The sequence below is a fragment of the Rhodamnia argentea genome, chromosome 3, assembly GCF_020921035.1.
Source record: "Rhodamnia argentea isolate NSW1041297 chromosome 3, ASM2092103v1, whole genome shotgun sequence".
In the NCBI taxonomy this organism is placed as follows: Eukaryota; Viridiplantae; Streptophyta; class Magnoliopsida; order Myrtales; family Myrtaceae; genus Rhodamnia; species Rhodamnia argentea.
Window position 1 is genome coordinate 19166835 of NC_063152.1, and position 24967 is coordinate 19191801.

At 39.0% G+C, this 24967-nt stretch overlaps 1 protein-coding gene and 2 long non-coding RNA genes across 4 annotated transcripts; 1 reads left to right on the forward strand and 2 right to left on the reverse strand.

Annotated features, from left to right (window-relative positions):
- The first annotated feature begins 989 nt into the window (after positions 1 to 989).
- Positions 990 to 7506, forward strand: LOC115754334 (nuclear intron maturase 2, mitochondrial). 2 transcript variants are annotated; one of them, XM_048276429.1, is made up of 3 exons: positions 990 to 1177; positions 3414 to 3415; positions 5072 to 7506. In XM_048276429.1, exon 3 carries the CDS (start codon positions 5146 to 5148, stop codon positions 7342 to 7344), a length of 2199 nt encoding a protein of 732 aa, XP_048132386.1. In that variant the 5' UTR covers positions 990 to 1177; positions 3414 to 3415; positions 5072 to 5145; the 3' UTR covers positions 7345 to 7506. The 2 variants fall into 2 exon arrangements, with proteins under 2 accessions (XP_048132386.1, XP_030549185.1); XM_030693325.2 differs by lacking the exons at positions 990 to 1177; positions 3414 to 3415 and adding an exon at positions 4637 to 4892.
- Positions 7507 to 9626: 2120 nt separating this feature from the next.
- On the reverse strand, positions 9627 to 11541 carry LOC125314424. Its single transcript, XR_007197919.1, has 3 exons — positions 11445 to 11541; positions 9797 to 9872; positions 9627 to 9695 (listed from the first exon to the last, which is right to left on the reverse strand). It is a non-coding gene; the product is annotated as an uncharacterized LOC125314424 (long non-coding RNA).
- A 1471-nt stretch (positions 11542 to 13012) lies between these two features.
- LOC125314437 lies at positions 13013 to 24625 on the reverse strand. Its single transcript, XR_007197932.1, has 2 exons — positions 24407 to 24625; positions 13013 to 13365 (listed from the first exon to the last, which is right to left on the reverse strand). It is a non-coding gene; the product is annotated as an uncharacterized LOC125314437 (long non-coding RNA).
- Positions 24626 to 24967: the final 342 nt, after the last annotated feature.

Here is a 24967-nt window from a genome sequence, read left to right on the forward strand (position 1 = left end):
CCCTCAGCCCGCCGCCTCACCTTGTTGCTTGCCTCAGCTCGCATCCCATCCTCGTCAAGGTATCACTGATGTCTCTGTTGCTCCGTACACGAAGAAGAAAGGCCGATGCTCTCGCTTACCGAGATGCTTTGTCTCTGTTACTTCTTGTACGAAAATCGTCTGTCTCTATTGCTCTGAATTTGCTGTGTTCTCATTCTTGTCGTAATTCTCCTGATTTGGTGACCTCGGTCATTTCGTCCATTTGGCTCAGAGTCACTAATTGTTTGTTAATGCTGTTTTCTGATATCAAAATGCACATTCATTGGATAAAATGAACACTATATTCGTTATTGATTTTTATTGGATAAAATGAGCTCTGATAGCAGAATGATATAATACTCTAGTTAATGCTTATTCAACATTGATGGCTGTGTTTGACGTCTATTTGGGGGCCAAAACTAGTATATTGAACATAAATCCATGCTCTAGTACATGTGAAATTTATAGTTCTTGTAATAGCATTTTTTTTTCTCCAAGTTCTATGGATTATTGGAATGAAATGTAGTTGAATTTTTCACATGCATTTCTTATTTGTGTTCTTTATTATAATGTTATTATTATTGAAATCATAAAAATAATAATTTATCATGTATATATAAAAATATACATATAATATACAACGTATCCCAACATGCTAAAATTTTCTATTTTTTGAGAATTCATGTATCGGCATGCTCACGTGTTGTGTCTCGTGTCGGTGTAACATAGCCGGTAACACGGGAATGAAGGTGAGTTTAAATCAATCATTCCCTAGGTTTTTCGCTATTCGTGTTATTCTGTCTCAGCCTATTCGAACAGCGCTTCTCCAAAGGTTACTTCATTCAATTAAATTCTTCCTTAGTTTAAGAGCTGTTTCTATGTCCTTGTGCGAGCAAGTGAACATTTGTTCGATGATGCGGTTTGTTCTGAAATTGGTGTCCTTTGATTTATGCATTTCAGGTTGTTTGAACTGATTTTAACTCTTCTTCTGTTGCAGCATTGGTACAATCGGCACAGATAAAGTTCCTATGATCTCGGCTTACAGATTTTTGTAGTAGAGATTAATCGCAGGCCAACCAGCAATTTCGGCAACCGAACTCGTGGCAGGTTCTTTATTTTGCACGCTCAAGAAGCAATTATTACTTCTATTTGATGCCTCGTTTGCCCCTATTCTCGGTAGTTTTTTGGGTGTTGATGGGGCAAGAATAGTTCGAGTGTGACAAGTTTAATCTGAAATGCATAGTGGCATATCTTTGGTGCTTCATTCTAAGAAGTGCAGTGGAAGAAGGTTCGGCACAGTGCCAATGTAGTGGAGATGCTTTGGGGCAAGGAGGCATTGTACCGTAACGATGATCGTTTCGTTGTATTTGGAACTGATGAGCAAGAGTGAGCATTGAGATCAGGAAAATGGACGGTTTTTTTCTAATTTAATTTTAAAAAAATATTTAAGAATTTTTTTTTAAAATATTTACAATTTTGGGCCTCGCTCGGTAGCTGGGCTACCGAGCAGCTTGTGCCGGGCCCCGCCCCAGCCGCTTGGCAGTTGGGCTGCCGAGTGGATGGGTGTTTTTTTTTGGTTAAATTTGGTTTTTTAAATGTTTTAATTATTTATACTTATAATATTTAGTTTATTTCATATTTTTTTTAACATTGTTTATATTTATTTTATTTATAATTTTTTTGTGAAGCTTATCTTTATAACATAATTAGTAATAATTAATATAAAAAATTATTAAGATCTATAATTAATTAATAATGTTGTAATTATGTAATTAATTAAAAATATTCATAAAATAAAATTGGTAAGATATATGAAATTAAGGAGGATGGGGATCCGGACGTCATTTCGTAAATATTTTTTTTAGAAAATTAAATTGGAAAAAAACCCTTCTTTTGCCCTCTTCTCTACATTTTCATAAATGAAAATTTTTTGTCAGCTTTTGTAGTTTTGTCAGAGTCTCTTGTCACATTCCCTAAGAGTTGCGTTAGGACAAAGGTCGTTGATTGATAAAGTTGAACAATGCACCAACACTCGACTTGTCACGCACCACATGCATGAACCTTCTCCTTGATTCAATATCGTGCAAGGCCGTATGTTCGATTGTGATGCAGTGGAAGTGTTAACCGAAAAAGCTTTCCAAAAAGTAAACCGAATTTGACAGAATGATAACGTAAAAATTGCATAGGGCGGACATCCATTATATAGATAGGACTCCAAAACATATAAATGAATCTAATCTAATCTAATCAAACGGAATCCAAATCAAATATTGCGATTATCTATATTGCTAAGTTTTCTAAAATTAAAAAACTATTCGAAAACCTATCTAAACGACTTCGAAACGCGAAAATCCATCGTACGTTAAAGTAAAGCCGTGTTTATTGATCACAAGACCGTTTCGTTTTAGCCGGTCAAATTTGAGCGCAATCCGAGCTCACCAGCCCCAAATCGGTGAAATCTGCCCGATTTCTAACTATCACGTTCTTTTTAAAAATCACATGCCAATTATTCTATATTAGACTGTCACTGGATAGTTGATTGGCATTATCCAGATTGAATACTTCGTCGGTTCGGTATACATCGCCCAATACCTACTCATCTATGTGATCATACAACCTTACATGATATTGAATTAAGGAGGGGGTTCATGCATAAGGTGTGTGACAAGTCGAGTGTCGGTGCATTGGCCAACTTTATTAGTCGAACGACCTTTGTCCTAATGTGACTCTTGGGGAATATGACGAGAGACTCTAGCAAAACTATAAAAGCCGATAAATTTGTCATTTATGAAATGTAGGGAAAAGGGCAAAAGAAGGGTTTTTTTTTTTTTTCCAATTTAATTTTCTCAAAAAAAAAAAATTTTACGAAATGACATCTGAATCCTCGTCCTCCTTAATTTCATATATCTTACCAATTTTATTTTATGAATATTTTTAATTAATTACATAATTACAACATTATTTATTAATTATAGATCTTAATAATTTTTATATTAATTATTACTAATTATGTTATAAAGATAAGCTTCACAAGAAAAAAAAATATAAAAAAAATATAAAAAATGTTAAAAAAAATACGAAATAAACTAAATATTATAAGTATAAATAATTAAAACATTTTAAAAAATGAAAAAAAAAACCCAGCCGCTTAACAGCCCAACCGCCGAGCGAGTGGAGGGCCCAGCACAAGTCGCTCGATAGCCCAACCGCCGAGCGAGACTCAAAATTGTAAACATTTAAAAAAAAATATAATTTCATAAATAATTTTTTAAAAAAAATTAAATTGGAAAAAAACCGGAAAATGGACTTGATGTGTACGATGCTTTCGTTCAGATGCAGCCTTGCAAGAATAACACTAGAAGTAGGTTGTGGAATGCTGAATCTTTCGTTGAAAGCTGTGTACATCGAGAATCCTTTTTTTTTTTTTTTTTTTTGCTATTGCCGCTATCTTCATCAAATCAGACAATCAGTTTTTGGCATTTCCTTATGATATTTTAATTTTCGTTTGTGTTATTTCACAGCATGTTATCTATCAATTGCCAAGTCTATGCAGGTCACTGTTTAACTTTAGCTTCAAATGACTTTCGTGTTTATATTCATCTCGGAAGTTCAAAATTATTTTTAGTTTGTAATGGATCTGCGTGTTTATTAACCTAATTTGCATACTATGCCTAATGTCCTGTGTTTTGATGTATGATTAGTTGTAATTTGAAAAGCAATATATTTCATTAAAAATTTGATATAGTTTTCTCAATCTATTGACATGCATGAAGTTCTCTATCTTGTTTTCTCTTGCCCTTTGTATTGTCCTGTCCTGCTCTTATGACTATTTTAAAAGCGATTCCATGCCTTGATATTGGCATTCTGTTGGTTTTTAGTTTGTAATGCTTCTTGTTATCACTAGATTAATTAGATGAACAATGTTTACAGTTGTTTAGGGGCGTAAAAAAAAAAAACCCGAGCCAGCTTGGCCCGGCCCAAAAATTAGCTTTATTTTCGGGCCGGGTATTGGTGCTGCTCCTCGTAAGGCTCGGCCCAAAAAAAAAAAGAGTCTACCCCACTGCAGCGTCGATGTCTCCCTCGTCCCTCGTCGGCGTCGATCTCCCCCTCTCCCCTCGTCGGCGTCGAGCTTCGTTCAGCGGAAACTGACGTCGTGCTTGTTGCTCGCGAGCTTCGTTCGGCAGAAACCCTCCCGTGAGCTCCATATCTCTCGCCAAGGTACGCACCGCGCGGTGTTCTTCTGATCCTCCGGTGGGACAAAAGCCATAACCCCGCGAGCTAGAGAGAGAGAGGGACTCAGTAATCTCTGGACTGAAGGGAATCGGCCCCCGCATTAAAGTCACTTTGCCCTCTCGGCATTTGATTAGGAGGGTTGATCCTGATTGGATTGCCCGTAATCTCTCTGTTATTTGCTCGCGTTCCATAGCAAGGACTGGAGCAGGACTTGGAATTCCTTCTTGTCTTCGCATTCTCTTTCTTCTTGGTTTGAGTTCTAGGGTTTGATCTCCCCTTTAGATGTAGTGGGTTGCGCTTGATTATGCTTCATCTGTCCTAGCCTAGGATTGGAGTCGAATGATCTGTTGGTTGTTGTCTGTTGTTTGTGTGTGTTTTTTAGTCGGTACCTGCTCAATCCTTTCCCGTTATTGTTTGTTTGTGCCGTAATGTGGATTGAATTTTGTGCCTTACTTGAATTTTCAGGCGTGAAGCGTAATTAGTTCTGGGAATTTGATTGGAAACTACCGGCTTTCACAAAGTCATTGCGCTGAATAACTGGATCACAGTGTCTGGTAAGTCTGATCCTTATTGTAGTTTTTCTGAGTTGGTATTTCCCCAATCATTGCACAGTTTTGGGGTGTTCCACGTCATTTTAGGCTGTGTAAGACTTGTTGCCTGTTCAATGTGTTTCATGTAGAGAGTACTGTTCAATCGCAGGCCAATGAGCAATTTCGGCAACCCAACTCTTGGCAGGTTCTAGTACTGTTCAATCGCAGGCCAACGAGCAATTTCGGCAACCCAACTCTTGGCAGGTTCTTTACTTTGCACTCTCAAGAAGTTGCCCCTGTTCTGGGTGGTTTTTTGGGAGTTGATGGCGCAATAATAGTTCGAGTGTGATAAGTCTAATCTGAAATGCATAGTGGCATATCTTTGTTGACTCGACGATTTCTCAAGGACTCGCTTGTTACCATCGGGACTAGTGGGAATGTTTTTGGCTCTCATTGTAGTCCTTTGGGTTTGAGAGATGGTGGCTTTCTTTTGTTTCGGTTTTTCTCATTTACTCCAATGCACCGTCGCGGGCCCGATCCGGATGACCCCGCCAATTTGATAAAAGAAGATGGGGTGACTGTTTGTTCACAAATGTGGATCGAGAACTTCAAAGAACCTGATAGAATTGCTACCAATTTGAGTTCTTATCTTAGAAGGTTCGAGTTGTGGGTGCTAGCATATCAGAAGGCCTGCATCGATGAGACCGGTTCCTATGTGGCTAAGAGTTCAATCCAGAGAGCTGAGCTGGAAGGCTTGTTGGCACTGAGAAATGCTGTTCTTGATAATAGGTTTAGATGGGGTTCTAGGTTGGATTTTTTCATTAAGTCACCGAGGGATAAGACAGAGTATCAGTCGTTGTCAAAGAGAAAGATTAAGGCTATCTTGACTACCACACAGCCGACCCCATTTCAGGATAAGATCGTGCAGGAGGTTTTGTTGATGATTTTGGAGCCAATTTATGAAGCCAGGTTTTCACAGAAGTCATTTGCTTTTAGGCCAGGGAGGAATGCGCATACGGTGTTGAGGGTGATCAGGAGGAATTTTGCAGGGTATTTGTGGTATATAAAGGGGGATTTGAGTACCATATTGGATGGGATGAAGGTTGGGTTAGTTATAGGTTCTTTGATGAGGGATGTTAGAGATAAGAAGATCGTTGATTTGGTGAAGGCAGCGTTAATAACACCAGTCATAACGAGTAAGCCTGACGATGGTGAACAGAAGAAAAAGAAGAAGCGGAAGTATCAAAAGAAGAAGGTCTTAGCAGAAGATGAACCGAAGCCTGACCCTTACTGGTTAGATACATTTTTTGGGTTTGCACCCGAGGAGGCAGGGAAGCTTCCTAATTGGGGACATTGTGGAATTCTTAGCCCACTTTTGGCTAATATATGCCTTGATGAGTTGGACCGTTGGATGGAGAGTAAGATAAAAGAATTTTACCATCCATCTAAGAGTGATGTTATATGGAATAGCCCAGAAGGGGAAGTAGAGCACGGGAATACATCTTGGCCAGAGTTTGTTCCGACAAGTGGGCCTGATAAAACTCGGAAGATGGACTATGTGCGATATGGTGGTCACGTTTTGATCGGTGTTCGGGGCCCGAGAGCAGATGCGGCAACATTGAGAAAGCAATTGATAGAATTTTGTGATCACAAATTTATGTTTAAGCTTGACAATGAGAGCCTCCCTATTGAGCACATCACGAAGGGCATAATGTTCCTTGATCATGTCTTGTGCCGGAGGGTTGTTTATCCAACTTTACGTTACACTGCGACTGGGGGAAAGATAATTAGTGAGAAGGGTGTGGGCACCCTTTTGTCAGTCACAGCGAGCTTGAAGCAATGTATCAGGCAGTTCAGGAAGTTGAATTTTCTCAAGGGCGACAGAGATCCTGATCCGCAACCGTGTTTCAGAATGTTCCATGCCACACAGGCTCACACAAATGCGCAAATGAACAAGTTTTTGTCCACAATGGTTGAGTGGTATCGGTATGCTGACAACCGGAAGAAAATTGTGAACTTCTGTTCCTACATAATTAGGGGATCTCTTGCAAAGCTATATGCTGCCAAGTACAAACTCCGTTCGCGAGCTAAGGTGTACAAGATTGGTGCAAGAAATCTGAGTCGTCCATTAAAGGAAAAGAAAGGACAGTCTCCTGACTACCATAATTTGCTGAGGATGGGTCTTGCTGAGTCTATTGATGCTCTACAGTATACCAGAATGTCTCTTGTTCCTGAAACTGATTATTCTCCTTTCCCGTGTAATTGGAGACCTGATCATGAAAAGGCATTGATGGAATACATAAGGCTTGATGACTCAAAGACTTTGGAAGAGCAGAGGAGTTGCATCCGTGAACAAGGTCTTGTGTCCCCTCAGGACTACATTTCAATGCTCGTTTGGAACTACAAGAGGAATTCTGTCCGAATGGATCAGCTGTCCTTGCACAGTAGCACTGACAATGGCATGGAAAATAGACAGTTACTTTTGGGATCGGATCTCAAAAAGAAGGGTGATAATTGCAAAGAAGAGCAAGATGATGAACGACTTTATGTGGCACAAGGGTGAAACATGTTCTTTCTGAAATTTTCCCTGGACGTCTAGCTTTCAATTGAGTAGGAAAAGAGAGATGACTTTTCTGGTAGAGAAACTTAGATAACTTTGCTTCTGCAGTATTGTTGTAAAATGCAAAGTTAAAGGGATGTATTATCTTGTGTAGTCCTACTTATAGGAAATGAAAACTTATGGACCGTGAGATGGGATTGGAGCCACAATGTAATGACCTTGACGTCTAGCTTTCAATAGGATTTGGTTGGTTATGATGTGATTATCATTTCCTAGGACTGGCATATTTACTTTGCTTTTGATGAATGAAAATTGTGATCACGAAGATGATCAATTGAAGCAATGGAAGCTCTTCAGATTTGATTTCAGAGCTGAGTCTGTAAATGCATGATTTCTGCGGGAAAAAGCATATGATGACTTTGAATGGCAGATGGGGAAACATCTTCAAAGTAGCCGGCCAATCCGACAAAGTTGATGATGTCGTCAGCTGCATCATAGATGTCTTTTTGAGTATCATCAAAGAATTGGGTCCAATCAAGCAAAAGGAGCTTGACGAGCTCTTTGTCCTCGATCAACGGCTTTGGGATGAATCCAGAGGATGTTCATTATTTTCTATTTTCACCTTCTTCAGGGACCTCTTCGCTGCTTCCAGAATATGTTGACATGGTTGCGTTGACAAATTTGACGTTCAAAACCTGCAGCGATTGTCCACGGTTCATGTAGTATATACGATTTGGATCTGTGATAGGACTCCATGACTAAAAATGAGTTCAAATGAGCTGGTCTGGACGTTCTCCAATGGGCTCTAGCAACTTAAACGAGCGTGCTTAATGTCTGATTTTCCGTCAACTCTTTTGTTGGCAAGGACTAGGTAATGTAAGATGCTCTGTAAAATGCTTAGTGTAATTGGGTTGGATAGGTAGCAATGAGGTTTTAGGCCTTTCTCAACGATGTTGGAATTATACATTAATGATTGATTATGAGTATTTCAGCCGAATTATAATTCTTATTATAGTGGGACTTGTTGATAAGTAATCTTAGTAAAATAAGGCTCGGTTTGTTTTGCGGGAAATAAATGATCTGGGAAATGTTTTCAAAAAAATAATCGCTTGTATCAACTAGAAAAATTAATAAATAAAGAATATTTTTATTGTTCACGAAAATTTTTAGGCATAAATTTCTATCAAATATGAAACTTTTCTCTATTGGCTAATCATTTCAGGTGACATAGGCAATCATTTTTTGAAAATGTTTTCCAAATCATTTATTTTTCACGAAACAAACAAGATATGCAGTACTGACAGTAGAATGGGAGAACACAGAGGGAGTGGCCGAAATCTCTCTGTGATAGGCTTGGGCTGGATTCCAGAGAAAGAAGGTAAAAGCACCTCAGAAAACCAAGATATTAACAATTACACTCGTCAAAACTTAGGGAGATATTTTATCAGAGCATGTCTTTTCAGCTATTTGCTTGTACTGGCCATCCCCTAAGCAGTTGATGAGCTATACAGCGGTTCCACATTTACCAGATTGGAGTCAGCTGAATCAATCGGCTTAGTTCTACCCCTGTATATCTCATCTTATTAGCAAGTTTCACTACCAAGTTCTCTAAGCCTTGTGTGGGCTTACGTGCTTCTCGACAGGCATATCTTAGGGATTTGCCAATGCCTATATCACATGGACACATTCTACCAACAGCCTCACAGAAGCTTGAATGTGAAAAAGGAGGAATTAAATGAAAATATGTCTCGAAAGTATCATTACTAGCATCATTGGTAGAGCACTTTCTGCTGAGTCTCCATATTCCCCTAGTTACTGGACAACTGGACTATGGATAAACAAAACTATGGAGAATGCACAGCTATATCATACTTTATCGGAGATAGATGACAAAACCAAAAAGCAAAAAGAGAGTGGTAACCTACAATTGGGACATGCATGTTAACCTCAATTAAGCGGAAACTGCTATCAGCTCCAGCAATGCATAAAACTAACGGGTCATCCTTAGCCGCTCGAACAGATAGCCAACCAAGTTCCAGTACGAGGGTTCCAGGAATGCATACTTCTGTGGATATCCTCAAACAAAAGACAAGATTTCTCAAGCCAGAATTTCGCGGACAGCAATCGGCAGAAAAGAGAGGGTCATCAACAGTTTACATGTGAATATACCAGATCATAAACAGTGAAAGTGTCGTCATAATATAGCACAGCAATGCGCCATCGACTCCTGTCTCCAGCGACAACAGGAGAAAATTTTATTCTTCGTATTGCCTCCTCCCTGTGGGTGTTGAACGAGGAGGAATGTCCAGTAGTTATATCCACCATCTGATATTCCCCGACCTATCCCCCATAACCTGAGGGATAAGAAGTTTACTAGAAAGTCAAACTTATAATTTGGGAACGTTGGTTCTTTGTTTCTGAATAACAATCAGCTGTCAAATAAAGACATACGCACAACATGAGGCAAGCGGTAAGCCATCGCTGTGATCAACCCATCGGACGAAACAAAGGAAGATGAAGGCCACTTAGGTCTACAGGCAAGTAAAAGATAGCCCCTTGTGAAACTGACAGTAGACTTTGGCCAAAGTAGATATTAAAGATTTGAAATGATAAGAATGTGATAAAGCGGTAAAGTAATAAATGAGCAGACAACCAGCATATGTTTCAATGGTCTGGAAATTAAGCTTGAAGATTAGTCATAGTAATCATTGCAAATTAGACTGTTCCAGCAGCAGAAAGTTCATGGAGGTGGCAGATTGACTCACACAATCAGCTTAAATACGTGCAAGCTAAAGAGAAATCTAGAGTACGCCTATTAAGCCATAAAATCATCCCAGCACCCCACATGGAGAAAATTCACATCCTCTTGTCCAAAACATCACACATACACACACAGAGATCCAAGTAGTTTTATCCTCACGAATAGCATAACACCCGTCGGGTTGCAGCAATGATGAGCTTAACACCCATGTATTACTGGATACATATAGGTTTACCACGAAATATATAAGTTGACCACTGATCCAATTTGAGTAACTCTACAGCATATACTTCAACAGAAAACCGAAGAGTAACGACAGTAAGTGATTGAGTTCACTAGTTCCTCATATAAAATTATTGATTATAGAGATATAGTAATATAGAGGAGACAAAATTGTTTAAGCACCGATAGAAATAATAATAATGGAAGTCCTAAAACTTGTGTTTCATCACCTTTGTCCTAAAACTAATTTTTAGGTCCTTTAAAACCTAAAACTTGTTGTCATTCTTCGAATTAGTCCTTCCGTTAACTCAATCACCTTCTAATGAACAGAAGTCACAGAACATCTGACCTGATATTTTCTTTTTTTCGTCTTTTTGTCTTGTATTTACAATTACATTGACAATTAAAAATGAACTGAAAGATTGAAAAAAAAAATTAAGAGGAATTTTGAAAAAGGAAATGAAAGGGGAGATTGCAGGAGAGGAAGAGGAAAAGAGGAGGGGGGCCCACCAATGAGGGCTCATGGCCCTTGCCTGGTGGTGGCCACTGCGACACTCGCCATAGTGAGGTGCTCCCCTCTTTTCTAATCATTTTTAACGTCTTTTATTTATTTATTATTTTTGGGTTTCTTTCTGATGTGATGCTGATGCGCCACGTGTGCGAACAATAAAAGAAAAACTAATAAAAAAACACCACATATAGATGTTTCACAAGTGACGGAGTAAATGAAACAAACTACTTCGAAATGTAGCAATAAATTATTTAAATGACCCAAAAATAGTTTTAGGACTAAATTGATAAATCTAATGGTTAGTGACATGCCAATTTCAAAAAAATCTTGTGTGTTATGTGAGTGCGCAGATTGTGGAATCCTACTCTCTCCTACGCGTCCCCATCCCAACTCCCCCCCGAAGGTAGGAATTCGAACCTCTCACCTCTTTCTTTCCAAGTGAAAAGAGTGGCCACTGGGACAAACCCTAGTAGTTAAGAAAATCTTACCTTTGAAGGGCTGTTTATTGGACAAAAAAAAAAAAAAAACAAGAGAGAGCTGTTTATTCAACAAAGATACAACCAAGCAACATCGATGAATTCCATGTACAAGTACGACACATCAGCATACCCGAAGTCGCGGATTCTCCGTCCATGAACCTCAAATACTCCAAGTGCACTATTAACTAAAGCAAATGCAAAACTTTCAGTTGTATCGTCATGAGATGGTCAATGCTTCTGCACATGGAAGTGACTCTCCACTTAAAAAAATACAAATTCGGAAATATTCAGCGGCTACAACAAGGCAGAAACTAGTAGGTTTATCGACAGGAAGATGTAGTAGGAGAAGATATCCCATCTGTTGCTACAGCTACTTGATCTTTGGACAGTAATGGTGATTGCTTGGGCACTTGACTTGGTCTGGTAACTGTTGGAAGAGTCCATTCTAGTACCGTGAATGGAAGGGCTAATGATCTAAGCTACAAAGAGATATAAAGAGTGATAAATATCTAAATCACAGCATTCAATATGGCAAAGCTGTAGGATAGCATCAGAGATTCAGACTTAACATGCTGCAGTCCAAATATGGCTAACTTGATAATTCAGAAAATACGGTACTTTACTAGACCAAAAGCTCGATCACGTTTCTTATTGTGTAAAATGTCATGTCTTCACTTTGACGGGGGTGGCGTGCCAAGGGTTAAATAGTCACAAGGATCATTTCACTTGCTTTCATGATGGTTTGAGAAGCTTCACTAGGACATTAACATCTGGAGATTACAAACAGCTAAAGACTAAAAAGATCTAGTTTTCATCAATGTTTATAGGAAAAGAACCATAAGTAAAGTTAGTAATAACATAACTCAAACAATAGTCTATCGCAAGTCAGTAAAATCATTTCGAGCAAGAAGCGTGCAAAGCATTTCTAATAGGAATGGAGAAGATGTTACAAGCTAACTTACCATGATAGGGATTTTAGTCATAGCCCAGACCTCCACAGGAGCATCACGAAACAAAATAAGAAGTACCTGCAATACGTTGTGATGACACAATTTACTCAAGACACATGAAGGCAAAACAGTAATAAAGCTGTGCTGAAGGTGGAGGAGTCAAATAGAAAGGTACTACCCAGGAAGGAAAATAACAAGTAGGAGTTCTCACTTGATAGTCCCTTATTCTTTAATGTTTATAACCAGCATATCAAAAGTAATTCGTCAGCCAGAACAATGTCGTTACCAAGAGATCCTCTTCCAACTTTCTTTTTGGCAAAGACATGGGCATTTCAATCATGACATAGCGGCGAAGGCGATTGGGTGGATGATTTTCTCTCTTCTTCATGAAGAATTTTCTCTATCCCAATGGTGATAGTTTCCCCTAAAATCTCAATGGCGTAAACCCTAATTTCTTCAATCCCAGCTGTACCTCTCCTTCATGAAGAGTTTTCCATGTCCAATGGTGATAGTTTTCCCTAAAATCCCAATGGCGTAAACCCTAATTTCCCAATCCCAGCATTACCACTTTGAACTCATCCCCTGAACAGCATATCTACACTCTCGTCTCTTCCCCCCCTCCCTCTCTTTCTCCTTTCATTCACAGTCATCTCCAACCCCAACACTCGAACCTCTTTTCCCTTTCTATCACCTTTACCTTCGTTTAAACCCCTCTTCCCCATCCCATAAACTTTTCCGTTGATAGAGCTCCCTTCAATCACTCGCCAGCATTCCACCAAAAACATAATCATGCTTCCCATCCAGGAGAATCGTTTGGTTAACAATCACATCTGAGGCCGGCTGAGGAAGCATAACTACATTAAGCAGTCTACAGTAGATCTACATAAGGCACTAGAATGATTTTCGATATCCTATTCTCTCTTCTTGAGTTGAGGAAGTTCTCCACGTCAGGGTTGTTTTTCTGAGGGCATCGGTAGCTGGGTTCTCGGAGTTGTACCCCTCAGTTTGCTGGGGATAACATGTATTTTGCTGCTGAGGATTCTAGTTCTCTTGAGTCTGTAGCTGGGTTTTAGTAGCTGGCCAGCTCTTCATCCATAAAAACTGCAATAGAAGATGAAAGGGGTTAGTGAGATGATTAAATGGTTTAAATGAAGATTCTGAGTTGGACCTGCCAGGGGTTAGGCACACCCTTGACATTCCAGTCACTGAGAGCCATTGTGGCTTAAGAAAGGCACGTCATAGTGTCTTTGATGGAAACCAAAAACAAAGAGGTTATGGTGGATCGCATTCGGAGACGACTCCAATTCCAGCATTTAAAAATAGTGGAGCCAATGGGTATAGCTGGGGCCTGGCACTTTTTTGGAATGATGAGGTCTCCCTGTGCATCGTAGCTAGTACGGCTGAGATAATTGATGTGACGTGCAAAGATCCAAGCAGCGGGAGACTTATGAGAATCACCTTCCTTCATGCCTCGACTGATTTTCAGGCGAGGCTGCAATTGTGGCAGCAACTCAGGGACATTCAATCCTCCAACCATCTCCCATGGGTTTGTATGGGCGATTTCAATGAGACTTTATACCAGTGGGAGAAAATGGGGAGGAAAGAAGCGGACAACTATAGGCTGGCAGCCTTTCAACATCTTATCAATGACTGATCGTTAATAGATATCGAAAGCAAGGGGTGTGCATTCACATGGTGTAACAATAGGGAAGGGGAAAATCTGGTTAAAGAAAGACTAGACTGAGTCCTCAACGACCTTGAATGGAGAGTGTCGTTCCCAAATGCGAAAGTCTATGTATTACCGGCCATAGATTCAGATCACAGTCCAATTCTCCTATCGCTTTTCCCAAATCGGAAAGCAAGGAGAAAAGAGTTTAAGATGGAAGCTTTCTGGGTAGAAGATGCGGAATATAATGAAATTGTGGCTAAAGCATGGGTGGATCCGAATCTCCAGTAAGGGGTAGTGACAATTAGGCTGGAAAAAGTGACAAAGGCATTATCGACGTGAAAAAGGGACAGCTAGTGGATCTCACAAACAGAAGGTTAGGGGAGGCAAGCAAAGAGGAATCCCAGGCTATTCGGGGGAAAATTGAGACATTATGGAGGTAGGAAGAGATGTACTGGGGTTTGAGACCTCGTGTGAATTGGCTGAAATGGGGAGACAGAAATAGCAAGTTTTTCCATGCAACCACAGTGCAACGTAGGCAGCGAAATAAAATATCTATGCTGAAAATTGATGAATCTACTTGGTGTCGAGACGAAGGTGAACTAAAGAAACATGTGACTGACTTCTACCGTTCGCTCTACACCACTGTAGGAGCAAGAAATTTCCGACTAGTTGTAGATCAATGCCCTTGCACAGTTCAGGAGACGACGAATGAGGCTTTATTGGCAGCGGTAATGATGAAGGAAGTAAAAAATGCCGCCTTTCAAATAGCCCCTACGAAAGCTCCAGGACCCGATGGACTTAAATGTCATTTCTACCAGCACCATTAGGAAATTATCCAACATGATATCTTCCAAATGGTCAAGGATTTCTTTGATTCGGGTACGTTTGACCCAAAACTCAACGAAACACACATTACCCTCATTCCCAAAGTGCCTCACCCAGAAAATATGAGCCAGTATAAACCCAAAAGCCTTTGCAATGCCAGCTATAAAATTATCTCTAAAGTTTTAGCAAACCGACTGAAACATTGGCTACCTGGACTCATTTCTATTGAACAAAGTGCGTTTGTCAGTAGACTTCAAATCCAAGACAACATATTAATAGTCCAAGAAGTCCTACACCAGTTGCAAATCAGAAAGAGGAAGAAAAAGTTTCAGGCGGTGCTGAAACTTGACATGCAAAAGGCCTACGATAGAGTGGAATGGGATTTTTTGGGGGCATGGATGATAAAAATGGGTTTTAGCGAGAAATGGGTGGCCATGATCATGAAATGCATCTCCTAAGTAACGTTCAATGTCAAGTTTAATGGAGAACCCCAGCGACATTTTCAGCCTACTCGAGGTATTAGACAAGGCAATCCACTATCTCCCTACCTTTTTATTATCATGGCTAATGTTATATCCCATCTTATGAACAAAGCCATAGAAGACAGCACCTTAAAAGGAATCAAACTCAATAGTTTCTGTTCGACACTCTCACATTTGCTATTTGCGAATGATACCATCTCTTTCTAGATGGGAAAATCAGCGAATGTCAGAATCTAGCTGGAGTGTTGAACCAATACTATTTCGCGACGGGTTAAACCATAAATTTGAACAAATCGGGGATTTATTTCAGTAGTGGCAGCCCACTAAATCTGCGGAAGAATATGGCGGAAGAACTTAGAGTACCCGCGATAGAAAAGACTGGGAACTATCTAGGCATTCCTTTGGACTGGGGGAAGTCTAAAAGGCAAATGTTTTCCTAAATACTGGCTGGGGTCAACAAGAAATTTGAAGGCTGGAAGGAGAAGCTCATATCTAGAGTGGGGAAGGAAACATTGATAAAAGCTGTAGTATAGGCGATTCCCCATTACGCGATGTCAATATTTAAGATTCCCATGTTCGTATGTAGGGCAATCGACAAAAGGATAATTTCCTTTTGGTGGAAACAGAAGGAATGAAAGGCTGGTATTCACTGGAAGAAATGGGAGGTGCCTAAGCTAAGGAAAAGGGAGGGAGTGTTAAAATATATCTCGAGTTTAAGCCCGAATCTTGCACATCCAAAGCATGTTGGCGTTGGCTTGATATTTTGGTGTTTGACTCCAAAGTGGAATTACCATGGAAGTAAATAAAAAAGTAAATCTGAGTCCAAGATTTGGAGAGATAATTTTTGGAGATTATCTTTCCGAATATCGTGGGGAGTCTTTAGCCACAAATATTGGAAAGTGAACATGGACTAGACATGGCCGGTTCCTCAGAACCGCTGGTTTCGGTTTAGGAATAGGCGGTTCTAGTTTTACGAAAAAGTGGAACCAAGGGTTCCGAGCCGGTTCCAGGTCCAAGGTTGATTCTGGTTCCGTTTTTTAATTTTAATTTTTAAAATAATAAATAATAAAATAAACATAATAAATTATAAATTATAATCAAATTGTACATTGTAATAAAATGTGGGGAAAAGAGAGAGAGAGAGGAGGAACGGGCTTAAACTTAATGAATTATCATTAAGCGCCTATATATCTTCTTGGGGATAGAAGAATCAAAGCCCATATAGTTCTTTTACCTTTGATAACCCCAACTTACCTCATCGTCAATCGTCGCTACCCGTTGTGGTACCCGTGGTGGTGGTATCTCCACAATCCTCACTAAAAAATTTGTGCTCTCGATCCAGCTCTTGGTGTCGAAATCTAGCTTTCGTCCAATCGTCGGCATAAGCTTGAGTTTTCATAGACTCCGGACTTAATCTTGAAGGGCGAGAGTCCAAAACTAATCATCCAGCGCTAAATGCTTGTTCAACTACAACTATTGAAGAAGGGGTTATTAATATCCGACGAGCGATGATGGAGAAATCTGGGTAATTGATTGAGTGACTCTTCCACCACTTTAGGATTTTGAAATCTGTACTATGTTCCGCATCACGAAACTCAAATTTGAGTGGTTAAAATTTTTTCTAATTCAGAAATACTACCTGTTGCCCTTTTTTATTTTTTTTTCTACTATTCAGAATAGTGTACCCTCTACTAAGTGAACTACCAGCTTCGCTTCGTGAGGCAATAAATTGTAAAGATCCACAATCACTTAAATCATATCTACTACAAAATTCTTCATATAATACTACTATAGATTCTTTAACATTTCATTGTATATTTAAAATATATATTGAATCTTCCAAATGTAAACAATCATGATAATACACATTCGGATTATCTAGTAAGCTGTTTAATTTAATATGTGGATAAAAAACAATACCAACTAAATAGACGAGGAATTTTGAAATAATAATGCAACCATTTTTCTCGCATTACTAAAATAGTTCGATCTAATTCAGTATATTTTTCATATTCACTAAAAACACTATTAATATTAACATACTCTATTAAAAATAAATGCGTAGTAGGATAATAAATACCAGATAAAGTATTAGTAGCATCATTAAAAATTTTCAAAAAATCTAAATTTTTTTTTACAAACGTCCCAATGTTGCGGAAGTAAAGTAATTTCGGAAATATTTTACGAAATAAACATACATAATAAATCTTTGTAATCAAAAGTTTGACGAAGCAACTCTTAGGTAGAATTTTAACGAGTCGGAATATCTTTTGAAAACCTTTTGTCATTCTCCCATGTTGTTTACAAAATTTTTCCTATCCTTTCATAAAATGGGCACGACTCCCTAAAAATTTAATTGCACCCTTTATTGGGGCGAGAGAAGTGTTAAGAGTTTGTAAATCATCTTGTACACATAAATTTAAAACATGGCAAACACATCTAATGTGAAAAAATTGTCCGTCGAAAGAGAGTTTGCAAATATTTTCTAATTCGGGAATGGAAGCGGTATTTGCGGCGGCATTATCAAAACCAATTGAAAATACTTTATTTATCAAATTATATTATTCTAAAACTTGCCTAATTATTCTATAAATATTATGTGCCGAATGTTTTTATCAAAAACTTGAAATGCAATAAGTCTTTTTTAAATGGTCCGGTCGTCATCTATCCAATGACATGTGCCACCCATATAAGAATGAATTTGCCAAGGATCATTCCAAATATCGCTACCTAAATACACACGTCCATTGAATTCCGTAAAAAATTTTGCTAAAGATTTTTTTCGTTTTTTATAAAGATGCAAAAGTTCGTGTTTAAGAGTACTTTTTGAAATAGTTGATGCTTGCGGAACCAATGCAGTATTTATCAAATATTTCAAATTAAAATGTTCACCAACAATAAACGAAGCATGATCAAGGGCAACATATTCAGCTAATGTTTGTTTATAAAGTGCATAAGTGTGATGGAATAAATGATGATGATTAGAATTGGCGTACCCGAAAATTTGTTGTTGCGTAGTGTCGATCCCCGTTTGCGTTGGATGTTTTTTCGTCAGATGCCAACGGAATGTTCCATAGCCGTCTCCTTTTGTAAATTTGTATGTTTGCGAACAATATTTACAATTTATATTATATTTGCCTTTGCTTTCATCACATACCTTGTCGAAGTGCGAGTCACAAGTCGATGTACTCTCTTGGCCCTTCCATTTCGGTTCATTTACCGTCGACGTTTCTTTGACACCAGTAAGAGGATGAAGATTTTCTTGTGTTGGGACGTGCTCGACGTTCGGAATGGGAATATCGTTGATATTATCATCGTCGTCTTCCTAACATGCATACTCACGATGATCATATCCAGGAATAGGATACTCGGAATCTCCCATCGCCGTTTTGGCCTTTCTAGTATTTCTGCTTCCACTTGCCATATTTGAGAGAATTGATCGGAAATTCGATTGAGAGAATTGAGGCGGGATTGAGAAAATTGAGTGGATTAAGAGAATGTAGAAGAATTTGAGAGAATTGTTGAGAGGATTTGTGAGAAAAATGAAAGGGAGAGGATAGGAATTTATAGAGAAAAACTAAAAAAAATCAATTTTTTTTAAAAAAAGTGTGGAACGGCCAATTTGACCGTTGCTCTTTGGGGGGTGGGGGGACCCACGGCCGGGGGGGTGGGGTGGGGGGAAAGAGCCACTGGGCTCTTTCCCCACCGGGCCTACCCCCATTTTTTTTAAAAAAATAAATAAACGGGTCGGAACCGGCCTGGAATCGGCGGAACCGTGGGCCCGGTCAACGGGCCGGTTCCGAGCCCCTGTTCCATTTTGGCCATGTCTAACATGGACCATGATTTAGTTAATCTTCTGTTCTCTCTCATCTATATGCATTTCATGTGTTGTAAGAGAAACAAAAGGAAAGTCCATTGATTGACTTTGTTGTCAGAGAAAGCAATATTTGGTTAACTTGGCATACTCATATATATTCGGCTAGAAGTCCCATGAACTATTTAAGTTTGATGTACAGAGGCCGCTTCCTCATGAGCTTTGAATCTTTATAAATTACGTCAAGTATTCATGTGTCAAAGTCGATTAAATTCTTGCGGTAAGAATTTGTGTATAATTCCTTTATGAGATTGAGAGATTATTTTATGAGAAATTGATAGCTAAACACTATGTGGGTTATTTGATGTAATTGGGGCTGGGAAACACTAAGAGTGTTTGAGTCACTTGAGTATGGTTTGTAATCTCCATGTATTGGTTGATTTATAGTGAAATTCATTAGTGTTATTCCCGTGGACGTAGATCTCTATGACCGAACCACGTATATCCGGTGTCCGATTTGTTTTCTTGTTCTATCTACTTTATTGTTCGATCGCTTGTTCCGCGTAATAATTGGTATCAGAGCCAGGTTTGCTTGAGTTGAAGCGAATCGATGGAGATAAAAGAAGTTAAAGTGAAAATCGACAAATTTGAGGGGAAGGACTATGATTTTTGAAAGATGTAGATTGAGGACTATTTCTATCGGATGAAGCCGCACTTGCCCCTATCCGGGGAGAAGACACAGACGATGAAGCAAGCCGATTGGAAATTGCTGGATAGATGAGCGATGATCGTTATTCGGCTGATGTTGGCTTGTAACGTCGCGTTTAATACCATCAAAGAGCAAACCACTACGAGTTTGATGAAAGCCCTATCGGATATGTATGAGAAGCCCTTTACGATCATAAGGTCTATTTGATGCAATGTCCGTTGGGAAAAGTACACTACAAGTGCCATAACCGGTGTACGGCATTCACTTGAGTGCCATAACTTTCAAAATGTTCACCTAAGTGCCATAACTTTCAAAAATCGTTCACTTGAGTGCTATGTCGAAGCAAAATCGTTCACTTGAGTGCTACAATAACTTTTCCGGTGTGCCACGTCATCTTTCGGGCGTCTACACTAACCTTTCCGGAGTGCTACAAGAACTTTTCCAGCCGCCACGTCAACATGGCACTCAAGTGAACGATTTTTAAAAGTTATGGCACTTAAGTGAACGTTTTGAAAGTTATGGCACTCAAGTGAATGCCGTACAAAAGTTATGGCACTTCTAGTGTACTTTTCCCATGTATGTTTAATTTGAATATGGGAGAAAGTGCGTTAGTTGCTAATCATATTAATGAATTCAATGTGATTGTTAGGCAAATGAGTTCAATTGATATTGACTTTGAAGATGAGATATGTAATTTGATTCTATTATCCTTATTGTCTGATAGTTGGAATACTAATGTTATCGCTGTTAGTAATTCCTCTAGATCAATAAGTTTAACGTTTGACGGGATTCGAGATTCAAGATTTAATTATTGGTGAGAATATCCATAGAAAAGAATCTGGTGAATCTTAATAGAGGAAGAACTATTACTCGTGTTAGCATAAATAAAATAAACATAAACAAATGTAGTCGGCCTAGGACCGGTGGTGCTGTATGTTAAAATTGTGGCAAGAGGGAGCATCTTAGAAGGGATTGCCTTAAGCTAAAAAACTAGAAGGCTAAAGGATTAGAGTTGAATCCGTGGTTGATGTTGCAGTTGTAGCTGATAGTAATTGGGATAATGCTGATTTTATCTTGTCTATCACTAAGGATTTGTTTTTTGGCGAATGGATTATGGTTGTTCGCTTTATGCTATACCAAACAAGAACTGGTTTACTACTTATTAGTGCACGGATAGTAGTAAAGTGCAATTAGGGAATGACGCTGAATACGATGTTGTAGGTGTTGGCGATGTGAGAATCAGAATGCATGATGGTATTGTGAGGACATTGACGGGAGTGAGGCATGTTCCAGAGTTGAAAAAAAATCTAATTTCCTTAATTGCACGGGATTTAGCTAGGTGTCGGTATTCCTCGTAATGTGGTATTCTGAAAAATTTCGAGGTGCCTTAATAATAATGAGAGCAATAAAGCACAATGGCCTATATGAGCTTCAAGGTGAGACAGTGATGGATTTCGCCGCGGAGACGTCAAATGTATCTGTTTGAGAGTTTGAATTGTGGCATATGTATTTAGGGAACATTAGCAGGAGGAGCCTATAGGTTCTAAGTGAAAAGAATTTATTATGTGGTTATATTGCTGACAAAATAAATGCATGCAGGTGTTGTGATTTAGATCAATGGCGGAAAATGCAGTTTAGTGCGACTCTCAAAGAAACCATGGAAATTGTATAATTATTTCACTTGGATGTCCGCAGGTTGTCACAGTTTCCTTCAAAGAAGAGTGTCAAATTTATGCTAACGATTATTGATGACTACTCGAGGAAGACCCGAGTGTTTGAATTTATGTACAAGTTTGATGTTATTGTCACGATCGGACAGTTGAGAGCTTTGATCGAAAAAGAGACTAGTAAAACGATTAAGCATGTGCAGATCGATAAAAGCATGGAGTTAAGCTCGGAGCTGTTAAATGAATTTTGCATGAATGAAAGCATAGTAAGACATCACACTAGTGCCAATGAATCACAACATGTTACAGAGTTGATGAGCAGAACATTACTAGAGACGGCCCATAAAATGCTTTCTAATGTTGGTATGGCTAGAAGATTTCTAGCGAATGCGCTTAGTACGGCGAGCTACCCGATAAATAAATCCCCACCAACAGCGATTGGACATCAGACTCTCAAAGAAGAGTAGTCAAGTAACATTGTTGATTATTCTGTTATTAGAATATTTGGTTGTCCATGTTATATTCGAGTTAGTGATGGTAAGCTCAATGGAAGGGCAAGAAAGTGTATATTCCTAGGCTATGCACAAGGTGAACAAGGTTATCATTTGTGGTGCCTGGAATTAATTCATCTATTATCAGCAGAGAAGTTACGTTTGACGAGTCTCCAGTACTTTTGGCTATGAGTAATTATAGCAATGTTCATATGGATCCGAATGGTATTCAGTTTAAGGTAGAGTTGCAACTAGAGACTCCCGAGGTAGCGGGTACTAGCAAAGTAATCGACACGTATAATGCTTGTAGCAAGGTGGAACCCGTGAAGTCAACGATTATGTAATTGTTGATATTAGCAAGGTATGTATTCAGCCTCCCGACAAATATGAATGCAACAAAGGTTTTATTTTATCCTTGGTTGAGGAGGTTATATTAGAAAGTCCTTGTGGTGCAGTTAAAGGTATATGTGTAGTTGGTGTTCTAATGAGGTCTACGACTATAGCGAAGTTCAAGCACGATTTGGACTTAGAAGACGTACGTGGCGGTTGAGTCTAATGGGACCGTGGGAGAGTAGTAGTGAAGTTCGGATTATCAGCGAAATGATTGTGACTTGGCTCAAACATCGAGCTAAGGTGGAGATTGTTAAAATATGTCTCGAGTTTAAGCCCGAATCTTGCATATCCAAAGCATGTTGATGTTGGCTTGATATTTTAGTGCTTGACTCCAAAGTGGAATTAACATGAAAGTAAATGAAAAAGTGAATTGGAGTCCAAGATTTGGAGAGCTAATTTTCAGAGATTATTTTTCCGAATATTAGGGGGAGTCTTTAGCTACTAATCTTGGAAAGTGAACATAGTTCATGATTTTGGTCAATCTTCTATTCTCTCTCACATAAATGTGTTTCATATATTGTAAGAGCAATAAAAGGAAAGTTCATTGATTAACTTTGTTGTCAGAGAAAGCAATATTTGGTTAACTTGGCATAAGCTATATATATATATATATATATATATATATATATATATATATATATTCGGCTAGAAGTCCCGTGCACCGTTTAAGTTGATGTGTAGAGGCCGCTTCCTCGTGAACTTTGAAGCTTGGTATTCATGTGTCAAAGTTGATTAAATTCTTGTGATAAGAATTTGTATATAATTCTTTTATGATAATGAGAGATTATTTTGTGAAAAATTGGGGGCTAAACATTGTGTGGGTTGTTTGATGTAATTGGGACTAGGAAACACCGAGAGTGTTTGAATGACTCAAGTATGGTTTGTAATCTCCATGTATCGCTTGATTCATAGTGGAATTCGTTATTGCTCTTCATAGACGTAAGTTTCTACGACCTAACAACATACATCCGGTGTTCAATTTATTTTCTTATTCTATCTATTTTATTATTCGATCGCTTGTTCCGCGCAACATGGAGATCTTGGATGTAGATACCCTATTACTTTCAATAAAGTCATACCGAGAAAGCAGGCTTGGAGACTAATTCGGTCGCCCTTAGCCTTGTGGAGCCAAATTATCAAAAGGGCTATATTTTTCCAAAGTAAGCTTTTGGAATGCCAGCAAAGGCTCCCAACCCTCATGAGGATGACAAAGCCTATTAATGGGGAGAGATAGTGTGTAACTTTTAACTACATGGACCGTGAGGAATGGGAAATCAATCGTTATTCGAGAAGACAGATGGCTGGCTCGGGGACTTGTTGGAGGGTCGACCAACTAAGGGGATCCCCAAAGAGTTGAAGAGTTAATTGTTCGGGATGAACAGTGCGGGATGAACAAAAACTTAATTCGTTGTTCGACGAGCAGATAGTAGAGAAAATTATAGCAATCCCACTTAGCACTACCCCAAAAGAAAATGATTTGGTATGGATTGGAAACAAAAAGGCAAATACAAGGTCAGAGAAGCCTACAACAGCATGCATCGGCTAGAACAACTACGTAACCCCAACTAGGTCTCTTCCTCCTATCATATTCCCAAATTACGGTGGTAGAACATCCGGAATCTCAATACCATGCCAAAAAATAAAATTTGCATATGAAGTGTGTAATAGAACAGTTACCAACCCGCGAGAACCCGTACAAAAGAAATATGGTGCTCGGCCCTCTCTGCCCGGTATATCGTCAATTTCCGGAAACTATAGAGCACGTTTTGTTCTTGTGTGACCGGACAAAGGCGGTGTGATTAACTACTTAACTCTGTGGTTAGATTAACTACTACAAATTTTGACATCTAGACATGGAATCTCAAGAATAGACAAATGGGTTCTCGATGTTATGGTTCAAAGAAATTGCTACCTTCAGGTGAGCTAATTGCTACGGTAATTTCAAAAATTTGGCTGGCTTGTAACGGCGTTGTCTTCAAGCAACGAAGAACGGATCCGAGCTTGCTTGTCGACGGAGCATGTGCCTTAAACAAGAACTTTAAGCATTGGAACCCAAAATCAAGCAAACGAGAAGGGCGAAGAGGAAACTCACCCGATTTGTGGATTCCCCCAAAAAACGGAGCGTTGAAGTTCAACATTAACGAATCGGTAGTTGAAGGGGAGAAGGAAGGAGCTATCATCGGTATATGTCGAAACTCAGCCAAAGAGTGATCACGAATTATGCTGAGAAAGTGGTCATAACAGCTACACTTGAAGTGGAAGCCCTAGCTCGTCGATCTATATTAAAGTACTTGGAAACAGGTAGTGATCTTTGTTGTTCCAACTAGATTTAACACCTAGAGGGGGTGAATAGGTGTTTGTAATCAAACTTCGATAAATAATGCGGAATTTCAAATTTTCAAGTTTGATAGAGGCACAAGTAATTGTAGAATCACGCAATGCTTCTACCGGATAGTAAATAGATGCAAGTAGAGAGTAGAAATCAATGTACAAGAGATTATAGTGGTTCGACTTTTAGAAAGCCTACGTCCATTCTCCCACGCTAATAGTCTACTAGTTGGATTCCACTGAGTAATCAAATAAGAGATTACATAAAGATGAGATTGTTTGATCACTAGCTCTTCCAACAGAAGTAAGCTCTGCCTCTATCAAG